Source organism: Ammospiza caudacuta, chromosome 1, assembly GCF_027887145.1.
Source record: "Ammospiza caudacuta isolate bAmmCau1 chromosome 1, bAmmCau1.pri, whole genome shotgun sequence".
Classification (NCBI taxonomy): Eukaryota; Metazoa; Chordata; class Aves; order Passeriformes; family Passerellidae; genus Ammospiza; species Ammospiza caudacuta.
The window spans coordinates 49,898,197-49,914,334 of record NC_080593.1 but is presented as its reverse complement, the minus strand read 5'-3'; the positions used below and the strand labels follow the sequence as shown (position 1 = coordinate 49,914,334).

The following is a 16,138-nucleotide window of genomic DNA, read 5'->3' as shown; positions in this document are numbered from 1 at the left end:
CACTGTCAAATACAAGTCTTTGGTCTGACTTAATGGAGTCAGATTACATTAGAAGACAAATCTGCAGAGTCAACAGAACATGATTTAGGAAACTCCTGGTTCTTTAAGTTTTCTTGAAGGAAGCAGTTCTCTGCTTCACCAATGTGCTTTTAATTATTCTCATAAGCCCTGACTACACAAACCCGAGACAGTTACAATAATGTTTTTATGTTACTGCTTCACTGACAAAAACTGAATGATATTCCCATCTTGTTATGAAACTTGGAGAAAGAGAGCTAACAACTGAGGAAAATTCATATCACTCTTTTAAAAAGTAACCTAAAATACTGTTTTCTGCCTTTACTGAGACTAAGATTTCAGCGACTGTTAGGTTTGTTTATACAGAAGTTGATCATGAACAACAGTAACTTGAATATTCTAGAGATCTTCATTCTGGAGATGCTCTGAGGCTCAGTTTCAGTTGAAAGCAGTGCTTCTTAGCTTAACTGAAAAATACTTGGAGAATACACAGCTTCAGATGTAATGTGTGTTAAACGGTCACCCACTGCCAGTACTCTCTCTCCCTTCTGCTTTTTAATATAAATACTACTGAAATTTAAATATTCAGTTTGCACGTGGTCTCACTCAACTACTGTGACAAGAAAAGCCCAAACCCACAAGAGGATTTTCAAACTATTCTCAGATAGTTCATACTTAAAACAACAGAGAAAAACTGAATAAGCTTCCCAACTGTCCTTTAATAATGTGATGTAATTTTAGGTTTTACAGACTTAAAATAAAAACCAAAACTTAGTCAAACTCTGGAGCAAAACAGTGTTTGTAGCTACAAATGGAGACTATTCAAAAATCAATACTGTGCATAGCACAATATGCCTCCAGTTCCCTTACACTGCTCCAATACAAAATTAACCAGCCAAAGAGAAGCTCTCTGCAACAAAACAGATTTAACTTCTGTAGCACACTACTGCAGTAGCTCCACAGAACACTGAAATAAGCTTTCAATTAATTTAGTTAGCAGCTTTTCATAAATTATACTTTGTATTCCTGAACTTTGAAATTTTATTTCAAAGCTCTTAATTACAAAACTAAACATGTAAAATTTTGATAATTTGAGATAGCTGGGGATCAGGGAAAATGATGTAACTTACTCAAATTTTGAAAAAGGACATTCACTAGAAACTTCTGTCAAAAACAGCCAGTGCTATAAAACCAACATTAATATCCTAATATCACTAGCTCTTTTCAAAGCCAGCAGCAAAATGAGTTGACAAGTAGTTTGCTTGTACCTCCCACAAAAAAGGTCTCATACTCCAGCACATGTAGATCCATTAACCTGAAATTCATTTGAGTAAACATTTCACACAGGAATAAGAGTTAGTACTTCTTTCTTTCATCCCATAAAAACTTTAGATTACTAAAAGCTACAGTCAAGTTATTTATCAGAAGGTAGATCACATAATCCTCTGAGACTACAGGCTTCAGGAGGCATAAATCTCTGATTAAAGTGATCTGCAAATCAAACCTTCCATCTTTAACACAACTTGAAGATAATACTTGTGTTTCAATGTAAATTTTAGAGGACTGTCTCAGGGAGTGGTAAGCAACCATATAGCATCGAACTAATTACTGGAATGGCACTCCTTGAACCATTAAAAAAATCCCAAGCACCACCTAAGAAATCAGTTACAAATGAATACTGACATGCTACTCTACAATTATTTCAATTCCAACACCAGTAAAATGCCTGCCAGTACATTATAATTAGCTCAAGAAGTTTTCAACATGTTCCACTCCAGCTGCTAGGAGAGAAGGGAGGAAGTGTCTTTTACTGTTTGGTCTTAGGGAAAAAGTTGTATTTTCACTTACCAGTTCCTATATAGGGTTTAAAGCGTCCTGATAGTCTGTCAACAAAGGCACCTAAAACATCTAATCCCAGTAGTGCTACCTGTTGAAACAAAAGCATTGCATATTATAAACCAGATCAATAAGGAAAGTTTTAAAATATATTGCAAATAACTTAAGGATAGAAATGCAAGTATGCTGAAAAGCTATCTTAAATTAAAGTTTCAGTTAAAGAGCTAAGAATTCTTTCAAAGTTCCCATCAAGACAAAGTTATCAGAATATGTTTGAAATGGATCAAGTTTATTTACATATACCAGAGCAATTCAGATTTTTTAATTCTTGTCTTAAAACAGAAGAAAATAAGTATTAGAAATCCAATGTTTTCCTATTTTTAACCACAAAACCCAAACCAAGACATGGTTTAAAGTTTCCCAGATGCTAAGAGCTTAGTCCAGGAGCTTACTTCTGGCCACTTAGCTCTTCCACTAAGGTCATTACATCATTTTCCAAACTCCCAAAAGAAAATAATTGAGAAGCTAATTCTGCTTTCCCTAGTGGTCTAGAGTAGACCATTTTTCCACTTGCTTGTTAAACTAGGGAAGCTCAATTTTTCATTTGCTCATTAAAATATAATAAAGAACCCCCTCAAACCAAATGAAAACAACAAGAAAAATGAAACCAAAACAAAGACCAACTCAACCCACAACAATGAAAAAAAACCCCCTCTAACAAAAACTAAACCAAAACAGAAAAAAAAAAGGAAATGCAAAATACTACTGGAGTTTTGAGGCATTTCCCATTCATGTACAGAAACCAGATGAGACAACAATATCCACTAATACAGAAACAAAAACACAAACAGAAATTATCAATTTGACAAAATTATTTTACAAAGCAGGGACACTTCTATTGCTGTTTACTATCCTGCATATTGTTCCAAGACTTCCTTCTGTTTTTCCTACAATAGCTCATAATGAACACCAGAACCTGCATTTTTCACAACTTGTAGTTACCTCAATTTGCTGCTGCCCATGAAGGTGCAAATGCAATAACCATTTGTCAAAGGAACAACCTCCTCAATCTTGGGTGTTCCTTACAGCTTTTCCTCCTCTTCATTTTCTAGTAAGACATGCACTGCACATTTTCCCCCATGAACTCATGACTAGAATTCCTCTCCTTTATTAGCTGTTTATTTTCATAACATTTGGATCTGCATTTTTTGGACCCCTCTGTTTCCTTAAGATCCCTATCTGTCACAATTGTCCGCACTAGGCAGAAGGCCAGAAGAAAATCTGACGGGATATGCATGTGATACACATGGCCCACGCACAGAGCATCATACAAGCCTTGTTTCTACAGGAAACTAGAAAAATAAGGTCCTCAAAAAGCCCAGGATTAGAAGCAACCACACAATGAAGCTGGTTTTAATAAATTCAGTATTTGCACAACAGATCTGCTTTTAAAAAGGAGATACAAAACTTAGTTAGCAGTTAGTACAACTCACCCAGACACAATTCTATTACATACTAAAATACAGGCTAGCATATATAAATGGATGGCATCACTGGCTTAAATTAATAAATTGCCAAGAAGTAACTATCTACAGATTAGAGAAATGGAATACTATAGCTAGTAACTTACTTATACAAAAAAGAATTATACAAATTAGCTTTTGTGGTAATGTCAAGGTTTTTCCTTTAATGTTACTTTCCAGCTTATCAAGCAATATGAAACCATAGTCAAAAGCTCCATCTAAAAACCAGTGTCTGAAAGAAATAAATTCCTTCTGGAGCCACAGTTTTCCTATGCTTCTGTTTCCTGACTACAAACCCACCTGAGACTTGCACTGACAATTTTATGGTACCTTTCCATGCAAGTGTTTTGCACAAACAGGAGCCTTTTCATCTGTTAAGATACATTCTTAAAAGTTTCTCTCTTCTTCAGACATTAGATTATCTTTGCAAAATCTGTCTTGAAGACTTCCATCCTCATGAAGAACTCAGAAACTTAGAGTAAAGCACACGTGCATGAGCTTTACCTCATGCAAAGTCTTCTGTGGTCTGCAACTCTGAACAGGTAACAGGCATGAAGTCACAATAACTGAAGAGTTAAAATGTCAGTGTGGCCACAAGCTGAAGTAATGGAAAACTGCTCTAGCAACAAAATTTGCTTTCATTCCACATCACAAAACAAGTCAGCTGTACCACACAGCTACAGAGGATAGCAAGTGAACTACCTGTTGGTTTTTTAAATCAGTTTTAATATTTCTCTGTTCTGATACACAATGCTCTAAGCTTCAGCATCTCCTGGTAGGTATCATCTGTGCAGTATTCAAGCAGCCCTTTGGAAAGAGCTCCTAATTTATATGGGGTCACATAAACATCATTCAAGAAAAAAAAAAAAATTTAAAAATGTAAATTAAGGCAGAACTTGGAGGTTATGCAGAAGCCCTGCAACAAAGAGGTTCCAAGTTCTGAGGCACTGTGTGGGACCATTTACCAACACAGGCTGTCCACTGTCAACAGAAAAACCTTTCACCAGCATCACTGCTCTTTCCCCAACAGCTCCAATGAAGGATGAATGCCTTCTGGGATTAAAATCAATGGATTTGTTTCTTACTCTGCATTCATTAAGCCTTTTGCTTGCTGTCTAGAAAGAGCCTTTGTATATTGAGAGTGATTCATCGGTTTACCATTGTCTGAGGCATTTAAACAGTGCTTTTAAAGTTCATAGGGAAAAAGAAATTTAGGCTCATTTGAACTAGAGCTGGTTATTTGCTATTCTTTAACAAGCCAATATTAAGCCTATCCTTGACTTCTCAGATCACAACAAAGTTGCCAAACCAACTGAGAAATATTTTATCTGTTCTGGATAAAAAAAGACCAGACTCTTTAGTGAAATCAAGATGTTCCAACCAAAAAACGATTATGAATAGAACCAGTGATTAGTAATTGAGCCTATTCTTGCTCTGCAAGCTTGATCCTTTTCCAGCTCTCCTTCTGCACACACTTTCCAGCACTTCCCCTGTCCTTCTGTGGACAACTTCCAGGCACCTAAGTTTTCTCCTAGAAAAAGAAATACTGTTCTTCAAACCATACCTGGATAACCATGCATACTTATATTATTTTCATTGTGGTTCTGTAATTTCCTATCCCTGTGGGGGACAGCTAGGGGCAGGACACTACCAGGAAAACATCCCTACTTGTGTAACTTGCCAAATAACCTTAATACAAATGTCCTTGGATTTGGTCATAGGATCTCTGAACTGTGCAAGGAAATATGGGTTCTGTAGAACAGGATCTGTGAACTAGTCATGAGAATCTAATGGGGGAATTATGGAGGTCCCTATCTGGGAGTCCAAAGAATGAATTTAAGGCATTGGACTTCCTGTCACCATGGGGACAGCTGTGGTATCACTAGCAACTACTGACAAACAGGACACAGCATGCCAAACAACTACGCCCTGCAAGAGCAAGCATTGTTCCAGCACTGCACTGCTAGAACAAGATATATGCAAAAACTTCATGGGATGATATTTTTTAAAGTATTGTCAGCCAAGACACAAGGTACACTTTCCTTAATTCTCATAATCTCAAGAACCTTGCAAGCAGCTCAACATGAAACAAAAATATTTATGTTCGTGCACTATCTTGTACTTCACTTCTTCAAGTTCTATATTCTTAGTTCTCTCTACTCATCTTTCAGGACACACTTCTGCTCCCCTATTCCATACTTCCTGCTCCCTTTACTGTTTCCCACTCCAATTCTATCCACTTCCCCCATCTGCAGAGATCTATCCATACTCCATTCCCTCCCTTAACTCAAAAGCTTGTAGATACTTAAGCATGCCCTTGGCCCCATGAGCAGAAGGACATTTCCATTTTCCTGGGTCATTTCTTCAACCTGTGTGGTTTTTCAGTCCCAGCCACGACATCTCCAGACTCCATTCTCCCTACCACTCAGCAGCAGTTGGACAGCTGCCTCTGCTGACAGAAGCCAAAACTGCAGACCCAGCTGCTGAAGGTACCACACACATCTTCTATACTGAAGATATTTTAGCTGACAAGGAAGCATTATTTCCATTCTCTTGTGTCTTTCACCTTCAAGAGCACTAATGACACACTTCCAATTCCAATGGCATGATTTTTTTTTTTTAATACGTATCACATCACATTGCAAGGAGAGAGCAGAGTTGCTGGTATCTAACAAAGTCTTCAAGCTCAACAATTGGAGTCCAAGTTGGTTAGCAAATGCAGAGCCCCCTCTACCTCTGCTACTGCCTTCAAAATGATGTTTTGCAACTATATTTTGTACTACAAGGTAAGATTCTCCAAAGCATCCCATCTTTGCTACTGTTAAACCACCTGTCAGCTGCAACCTCATTGTCTCAAAAGGGGTATAGACTATTATAAAAATCCGTATGAACAAACCATGTGATATAACAAACTATTCAGTGTAACGTAAAGACTGCTCAGTGCAAATCTTAAATCACCCAGTGCAAAACAACTAAATAAACTATTTAGTGCAATACAACAGACTATCAAACTTCTGATAACCTTCCCTTCACAATTCTCCTGTGATGGCCAACCACAGAACATTTCAGTGACGCAGTGCAAGCAACCACACTACCAGAGGATTGCTGAATGAATCACCCGTGTTAATCTAGAGAGTGGCAAGTGTATTGCTGCACTGAAAGGCTTGGCTTCTTCAAGGGATCTCCCAAGAGGCACAATTCTAGGATGTCCCTGTTATGTTGACCTCTCCTGCACTGCAGACAGAACAAGCAAGCAAAGTGCTCTCCTAAAAATTCTAGAGGTTAGTAAAAAAAAAGGAAATATGCTTTAATGCCCGGTCCCCAAGTTGGGAACTTGAGCTTCCTATCTTGTCTGCCTAGATTAATTAAGAAGCATTTAGCCAATTCTGAAGAACACATTGATGTAACACTCAAAATGATCACTGGAGAAAAAAAGTTTACAACTTTCTGTTATTTCAAAATCTCTCATCTCCAAACTGAATTCAGACTGCAAGTGTGATCCAAACTGTTCTGTATTATGCGGACAATACAGTATTCTAAAATTTGTGTACTGCCTCCAGCTTGATCCATTACATCCATTGAGCATCTCCAGTTCACTTCACATGTGCATAAACGTTCTTCCCTTAACTATTGTAAGAAATTTTTCATAAATATTTTTCCAAGGACTGTGAGCAAAACCCAAAAGTATATGATGCAGCAACACTTGACATTGTAAGCCATTTTTTTGAGATTGTCTGGCTAAAACTTTATGTGCTACACTAGAAAAAGTTTCCAAACAGAGCCTCTTTAAAAGCAAGATTCAGTGGGAAGACAACGAGATGTATGGTATTTCTCTTTTGAATAAATAATTAATTAAAAAACTTTTTTTGCCCAAAAAAATTGCAGTTGAAAGCCTTTCTAAGCACATTGATGGTGCAAAACAAAGAAACACTTTTATTTTAAGACTCAGTTCTTTCAAAAGAATTTAATTCTTTTTGTGCCCAAGGTCTCTTATTTCCTTTCCCATTTCCTCTTATTTAAATTGTATCAAGCATACAGTGACCCCCATTCTCTGCTACTCACTCCCACCTCTGCAGCAGCTCCTCTGCTGTGGGAAGAGCAGCATTCATGCAGCTGAAGAGCAGCCCACTTTGGGGAAGCAGCCCAACAAAGAACAAGAGAAGGCACCTCCTGAGGCGTGTCTCCTCCCTGGGCCTCCAGCCGGGCAGCTTCGCAAGCGCTGCCATCAGAGCCGTGCAGCATGACGCACCAGCACCACTCCTCAGGCAGGCACAGAAACTGCTTCCATCAGCAGAGCTGCTCAAATCGCCGGGCTCACACGCACTGACTGCTGCCAGCCCTGCTCTGAGGGATGCACCCCTCCTCTGGCTCACACGCCCTGACTGCTGCCAGCCCTGCTCTGAGGGATGCACCCCTCCTCTGGCTCACACGCCCTGACTGCTGCCAGCCCTGCTCTGAGGGATGCACCCCTCCTCTGACACACTGCACAGGGCTGGGAAAGCTCTCTACCCACACCCAAATCAATCAAACCGCAGGCTACAAGTGACCCTCCTGTTATCCCTCTTGGCCTGCAGATGCATTTGATCTGGTGCACTGAAATCGCCTGTAACACGAGTCAAATCAGCTTGCTGAAACACTGGAAAATGAATTGGACATTGACAAAACGTTAAGTGCCTCAGGAACAACAGTGGGAACAGAACACCTGGCCCCATGAGCAGCAGAGCTGCAGTTTCAACAGCCAGTACAGTTAGGCTGTGTCACAGACATCTTTTGTGAAAAATCCTTTCTTTAGGATTTCTCCCTCTTCTGGGAAGCTGAGGCCCCAGAGAAAGAATGTAAACAATGGTTACCTGCTGCTGTGGAATGCAACAGGTGCACCTGTGATTGGCCCATGTTGCATGTTTACAATTAAGGGCCAATCAAAGACCAAGCTCTCTCTGGGACATCATCAGAGAGAGCTCCTTTGTTGATTCATTCCTTTTCTATTCTTAGCTTAGCAGCTTCTGAGACTTTTCTCTCTATTCCTTTTAGTATAGTCTTAATGTAATATATATCATAAAATAATAAATCAGCCTTCTGATCATGGAGCCAAGATTCTCGTCTCTCTCTCTTCACCCCTGAGGGACCCTTGCAAGCCCAGCAACAGGCTGGATAACACAAAACAACTGGACAATGCAAAACAACTGAGAACTGCCAATTCCACCTCTGGAGGACATGCCTGAGACTTTGAGACTATACATTCCCAACTCAAGACCAGACAAAATTAATTTTAATTAAAATAATTAAAACTTCTTGGAAGTGTCCCTTGTCTTCAGGAGATCTGCTTGATTATTTGACCAATATTCCATTACACCTAATGTATCATGAAGAGAACGTAAATACTACATTAAAAAAACAGTAATTATTACTCAAGAAGGAATCAAATAATTGAATTTGAAAAATAAAATTGGATTCACACATGGACAGGTTAAACCACACTCTCACTACATAGAAAAAAGAAAGTAGATCCCACACAGCCAAGATCAAACAAAACTTGAAGAAAAAAAGAATGAAATTCAGCAAAGAGTTCAAAGTCAAACATTTCTTCTTCAACAAAGACATTTAAATCACCAGCATTTGCTAACAAAGACTAAGGAAATACCAGGATCTACACAGTAACTGAAAATAAAGGTTTAGCAGGGTCCTCTTTTATTCCATTTCTCTGTCCTGCATCTTACAGTCCTACAACTCACTATGGCATTTGCCTTTTGTGTAGCATATGTTGGCTTGGGTTCAACTTCAGATCCAAAACAACCCACACATTTTCTTCCTAAGGTCTGCTACACACACACCCCACATCCTGCATTTGTGCATTTGGTCATTTCTAACTAAATGTCCCACTCCACATGTTTTATCTCTGAACTCTCTTTTTTCAGATCTCAGTATCTCCACTTTATTCAGGTAGTTTTAAATTGTAGGTTCCACCTCGCACACATGTGTGGTCAGCCAAGTTTTAACTGCTGTCATCTCTCTGCAAGTATTTCAGACAAGCATCCCAACCACTTGTCTTTACCTATCTGCAAAATTACACTTCAAATATTCCCTTCCTTTCTGGAAATTGAAAGCTCCTCCTGCTGGCCTTTTTTTGAACTAAAGACAAACCAAAATAAATACTCGCCAAACCAAGGAAATACAAAAATGCAACACCAACATTACTGGTATTTTAGTATCTTTTGGCATTTAGCATTGAGACAAACAAACCTCAGAAAAATCTCACTTTTCAAGATGCATAGAATGAGATAATTCCAAGGATTTGCCTAAAAGAAACAGTATCTCTTTCTGATAGTGTGGATAAAGAGTGAAATCAGATTTTCTTCTTCCCATGGCAAACAATCTGCTGCTCTGGCATAAACTAGTGATTATTAATTATTTTTCTACTGCAGTTGAGGAATAAAACAAGCTAAGATACTGACCATAAAGGTAAGAAATCCAAGTGACTCGTAGTTACAAACATTCCTGATTACTCTTCTCATATAAAACTACCTGGAGAAACTACCACCATTTTAGTCATAGTTTTTTGTAAGTTCTGATCAGGTGTGATTTCTTTTAAGAATCAAAAGGTGGCTTTGTTGCTCAACAATAATTTTAATGAGAGTAATTGTTCAATTTTGGCGTTCTTAAAAGACTCCACAACATACTAACAACCAAGAGTAGATTAGCAAAGCTCTACATTAAAAGCAGTATTTCCCCATCCCACATCTCTTCAGCAGGAGTTCAAAGCAGATTTCCAGATTACTTGAGTCAGACATAGAACAGTTTGAGTCACCAGACTGCACAGTTAGATAAACTTGTAATTATTTCAAGTGACTACTGAGCATGAGAGAGACACAACAGATGTGTTAAACAAAACTCATATATACCTAGATGAAGATCCAGGCTAACCCAGTAACACCAGCAAATATATATCAGCAGTACCACTCTCAAAATGGGTAACTCATTTACTGTTTGAAGTTCACCTGAGAGTCCAAACAGAAAAAATATCACTGTTCCCATTTCCTGAGATTGCTAAATATTTCAGATTGATACCAAATACCAGCAGAATAATTCTATCACTCAACTCTTAATACTTTGCATTCAACTTACCTATTCTTATTCCTCACAGCCTTTGGAAAACAGTTGAGGGAGGGGGGATAGGGACTGACATATACCCAAAACCCCAAATCTCTGCATTGTAGAAGGAGAGAGATTAGACCCAACCAATACAAAACAAACCACATCACTAAGCAACCAATTTTCAGTGAGGAATTCTTTCATTCTAGTGAGATACAAAATAAAAGTTTAAATTATGCACATCTTCTGTGCCCTCCCTGACGTTGCAAAGCTTTTGAGTCTTTGTAAGCCAATTCATCACTGCACAGACATGGTAACTGAAGTCCTCATAATTCAACCTTGACTCATCTCTCTCTAGGTCATTCCCTATGTTCTGCAACCAATTTTCACTACAACCCTGAACCACCTGCAGATGAGTCAACACATTCTTAATCCCACCTTTCTGTTTTACCAGTAACTCAAGCTAGTAATTGTGTTTTCCACTTCAATGAGCTAGATGAACTCAGAAATTTTCCTATCTGCTCTCTCAGTTTGGAATTGCCAGCTTGTTTATTAAATAACTATAAAGAGTTGCAAACTTCAGAACAGCAAAAGCACTGTGTTTTATGTGGCCAAAATCTTTTGGGGATGAGTTAATTCAACCTTGCTGATAACTAGCCCACATTTAGAATTATTGAATGGTTTAGGAAAAGGCCTTTAAGATCATTGAGTTCAGCTTGTTTACTGAATGCTTATTCTCTTTTTCCCCCACTCACTATCAAACCTGCCAAGCCAACCCTCCTATTACTCCTCCAGAGTCTTTCCCTTCGGGTTACATGAGCCAAAAACTTTCCAGGGTGGCATACCGTAGAAAGTTTTCTCTTCACAGGCACAGCTTAAGAGTTGAGACCAGAGCTCTCAGACATGCATCTCCTCTTTCAGTACAGTCAGCAGAGTACACTGCATGCAAGAACTGAGATTTCAGTGGGAATAAAAAATACAGCACGTTCAGGGCAATCACATTAGTTATCCCCTTATTATCCATCCCCATCACCACGAGCAGAAATAATGCTCTCCATCAAAACTTCCTCCAGCATTCCCCACTTGTATCTCCAATTCATCTAGCTCAGCAGTTCTGAGTCTCCAGCCATTATCACTGCTTGTGATATCACCAGTCATGTCAACTGGGAGGGATTCATTACTTTAGGACTCCAGAGACCGCCAAGACCTTCAGCAAGATACAAAAGAAAGATGATAAGCAGAATTGTTAAGTGCTCTACGTATCCATTTCTCAGTAGAGGGTGACCAACAATATGTTAAATAATACAGCAATCAAAAATCACTTGGTTTTTTTTTGAGAAGACACATGAGTCTGTGGATTCATTACTTTCTATTGTTCAGGGCCTGAGTGCAATAACGAAATAGGACACAACATTTAAATGTGTAACATCTATGCTGGCATGAGACAAAATATGCAAGTAAAACACATGCCATTTTTCTAGACTATTAATCTGCATTTTGAAGCAGCACACAGTGGCAGTCACTACCACAGCCAGGAACAATGGTATGATGATCATGAGCAAAACACCCAAGATCTTGTGCTGTTGTCATTAATATAGTCACAGAATCTTCCAAGCTGGAAGGGACCCACAAGGATCATCAAGCCCAGCTCTGAAGTGATGGCCCCTAGAGGAATCAAACCCGTGACTAACACCATGCTTTGAAACACAACAAAGAGCCACCAGTAAGTGGACAGAGAGAAGAAGTAACAAAAATACTGTAATAATTTTGCAAGCAATCTTTAAAATTCTCAGAATTTGTAATACTCTCATTCTGTATGACTCTTTTCAGGGGTACCCAGCCACGTACTAAGGGCAACAGGCTCAAACTGAAACACAAAAGCGCCATCTGAATACGAGGGGAAAATTTCCTTTACTTTGAGGGTGACAGAGGACTTGAACAAGCTGCCCAGAGAGGTTGTGGGGTCTCTCCTGGAGATATTCAAAACCCATCTGGCTGTGATTCTGTGCAACCTGCTCTTGATGAACCTGCTTTAGCAGGGAGGTTGAACTAGGGGATCTCCCTTCTGTGACTGATGCTTGTGGAGCACTGCATAGTTGTCATTGATCCTACAGTCCAAACAGCTCTGGAGTTCTGTCACCTTACATCAACAGCAAACAAAATGCCTTGCATTATGAAAAATACATCTTGAAAATTGAATTTCCAGTCTTAACGCCTAATTCTGTTAATTTACAAGTGGAGGAAGAAACTCTTACATTACCCTGTTAAGTAAGTAGCTAGCACTCTTCATGAAAAAGGGTATTTTTAAAGACCTGTCTAGGTCTTGCACTAATCATTTTTTTCACCAACAATCCATCCTCAGATGATGGATTTAAAGATAAATAAATTATATTTGTCCAGCACACGCTACTTCCTCAAGCTAACCCGACCTTTACTGACAGACACGCTTCCAAAATAAATAAATCATGTGCGCAAATCGAGTTAAGCCTTTATTCTTTTCAGACCTCAATCTCAGAAGTTGCTACGTGCAAAGGCTGGCGGATTAAAGTCAGTGGAGGGAAGAAAAAAAATCCATTTCAGGAACATACTGCCCTCCTCCTGTGTCTCAGAAAACAGAGAAAAAAGCGAGCACAAGCTGAGAGCAGCGAGTTTAAAGGTCCAAAGTGCGGGCGGATCACGCCGGCAGGGCAGGGCGGAGCGGGCCCGGCCGGGAGCCCCAGGCGCGCAGCGCGGCCCGGCAGCGCCCCCCGGCGGCGGCAGCGCGGGCCTGCCCCGGCCGCGCCGCGCACACGCGCCGCGGGGAGGGCAAAATTCAAAATAAATAAATAAAATCAAAAAATCGCCAGTGCGAACACGATTGTCCTTGGCACTAAAAATGCGCTGTCAATCGCCTTATCGGCTGACCGACGTCAGAACAATTCGCAAGTGTTAACGCTGGGTGAGGGAGTGATCGCTCTTTTCCCGTGGCTCCGTCTAAAAGACACACGCACACAGGAAAAAGCGAAACGTGAGTCATCATCGGGCCGCCGTGAGGATACTGTATAACTTCCCAGGCACGGGAAAGTCACCTAAAGACGATATAAACAACTTTCAACTCACAGAGGGAACCCCAAGAAGCCAATTATTCCTTTAATTGGCTAAAATACACACAGCGTGATACAAATCCGGTGGAGCAGCACTCTTTACGGCCTGCACAAAACGATGGCAACCCCATGAAACACTACACCCAAGTGCAGACACCATGGAAGGGGAGTGGTAGCGAGAAAAAAATAAGAAAAATAATCATCAGTTCTCGTTTCTGAGTAAGAAACACAACCCGAGTGTGTAATATAGTTGCGGGGGGAGGGGTGAGGGGGTTTAACACAATGCCGCGAAAAACCCTCAAACCAAAACCAAAATACCACCTAGCCAACGATAAAGGCAAAGCCAAAACCCCTATTACCGTTTCTTTAAGGACAGACACAATAAAACATTAACCACCCTTCCAAAATTTCGGAATTCCCCTTTGTGCGGGGAGGGATAATACTGGCACAAATGTAGTTTTACTTCTGCTCTTACCTGATTAAAAAAGTAACCCGGGGCTCTGTACCTCCCAACCATGATGAATCATGGTCTGCCCGGGCCGAGCCCCGCCGAGCAGCCTCACCTTAAAATTACTGGAGTTGACCCACGCTGTTAATTCGTCGATCACTTTGTCAAGGCGCTGCTGGTCCTGCTCCAGATCGGGGGACCTCGCCGGGTCGCCCAGGTACTCCAGCAGCTCTTGGCCGACCTGCATCCTGCGGCCCACGTCCTTCTGCTGTACCTGCTCGCAGAAATAATCCATGCCGGCAGGCTCCATCTTCGGACGCTGCGGAAAAGTTTCTTCGTAGGCGAGCCGGGGGCCTCAGGGTCGGAAGCGCGGGCAGGGCAGGGCGGGCGGCAGGGGCGCGGACAGGCCTGCCGTCCTCATGGAGCCGCTCCCGGCTCCGCGCCCGCCGCCCCCATGCGCACTCGCGGTCCCGCAGGGGGAAGCCCCCGGCGGGAAGGGAACGCGGCGCTGCTGCTGTGCCGGACTCGGTGGGTGCCGCTCACTCCTGCTCAGGGCTTTCCAGCCGCCCCCGCGCTGTCCCGAGGGATCCCGACAGGGCTCCCCGCCGCCGCCCCTCCTCTTCCCTCGCCGGGGAACGGGAAATAGAGCTCGAGAACAGGCGCTGCGGCTGGAGGGGCTCGCAGGCACCCCGGCCGCGGGCTCGGAGGATCCCCCGGGGAGCTGCTGCCGCCCCCGCTCGCTCTCCCTTCCCTCCTCCCGCCGGAGCAGAGATCTGCGGGCCGCCTCTCACGGGCACCGGCGAGGCCGCGGCGAACCTCTCATGCTCCTGACGCCGCGGCCTCCGGCCCCTCCTGCCCGCCCGCGGGGCGGCTCCCAAACTTTCGTCCCGGCGGGTCTCGGCGCCGCCCGCTCCCCTCCACCGTGAGCCGAGCCGGGCCGGGCCGGGCCGGGAGAGTCCCTCCGAGAGCCGCTCACGCTTCGCCGCACCTTCCCCCGCCGGGCTCTGCGGCGGCAGCGCCGCCTCCGTCCCGTGCAAGTTGCGCCTCCCGCCGCCGACGCGGCCGCCCCGGCCGGCGCCAGGCGGACACACCGGGCGGGGCCCGCGCGGCTCCGCCTCCCCCGGGAGAGCGCGCGCCCGCCTCCCGCCCCGCGCTGCGGCGGGACAGATGGGTGGGTGGATGGACGGACGGACGGATGGATGGGCGGGCAGAGGAGGGGCAGTGCGCGCTCCCCCGGGACCCCTGCGGGTCGTGTCCGGCGGCAGTGGGAGGCGCATGCGCTGTCTGCCCCGCTGATGGCCGCGGTGCCGGTCCGGCGCTCTTGGGCGGAAAGTGTTGGAAGAACAGGGGAAGAGGCGTGAAAGGTGCTGGGGTGCTTGGGTGCTCCCCTGCTTTCCTCCCCCCCCGCTTCCGAGCGCGGGCCCGGCTTTGCCTGGCCATGCCCTGCAACCCCTCCCGCCTTGCTCAGAGCCCCGGTGTAAGATGGGGAGGTCACCGTGGAGCCATTCCCAGTATTCCCGGTGTGGTTGGCTCTGCAGCGTTGCTGTCCGCAAAATCGGGTTCCTTATCCGGAATGCGACAACACTCCAGAGAGACACGGGTTTTTAAATTCAGAGTTGTGCAAGCCTGGGTGCTCAGTGCTATTCCATAAATCCAGCACAACCCATCGGACTTTCTGCACTGTTACTTACACAGAATCACTGAATCACAGTTAGGGTTGAATGGGACCTCTGGAGATCATCTAGTCCAACCCCATGCCAAGGCAGGATCACCTAAACGAGATAACACAGGCACACATCCAGTCGGGTTTTGAATGTTTCCAGAGAGGGAGAGTCCATGAACTCCCTGAGCAGCCTGGTACAGGGCTCCACCACCTTCAACATAAACAAGTTCTTCCTCACACTGAGGTGAAACTTCTTGTGTTTTTTTTTATGGCCATTGTTTTAATTTATGGCCCTTGCTCCTCCTGCTGTTGCCGGGCACTACTGAAAAAGAGTCCAGAACCATGCTCTTGGCCCCCACCTTAGAGATATTTATCTGCATTAATGAGATCCTCGTTCAGTCTTCTCTTCTCTAGACTAAACAGGCCCAGCTCCTGCAGTCATTCCTCAGAAGAGAGATGCTCCAGACCCCTAATCATC

General features: G+C 43.1%; 1 protein-coding gene across 6 annotated transcripts in view; it reads right to left on the bottom strand.

The window, feature by feature from the left end:
• The window catches only part of CLASP2 (cytoplasmic linker associated protein 2), a 145,959-nt gene extending 131,555 nt beyond the window's left edge, over positions 1-14,404 (bottom strand). For 2 of the 6 annotated variants that reach the window (XM_058800535.1, XM_058800544.1), the window contains exons 1-2: positions 14,113-14,399; positions 1,867-1,945 (exon numbers count right to left, since the gene is read on the bottom strand). In XM_058800535.1, coding sequence (XP_058656518.1) covers positions 1,867-1,945; positions 14,113-14,307 — 274 coding nt within the window. In that variant the 5' untranslated portion in view covers positions 14,308-14,399. Of the gene's footprint in view, positions 1-1,866; positions 1,946-14,112 lie in introns of all 6 variants that reach the window. The other 4 variants (XM_058800510.1, XM_058800532.1, XM_058800515.1 and 1 more) reach the window with 4 other exon arrangements.
• Between the last annotated feature and the right edge of the window lie 1,734 nt (positions 14,405-16,138).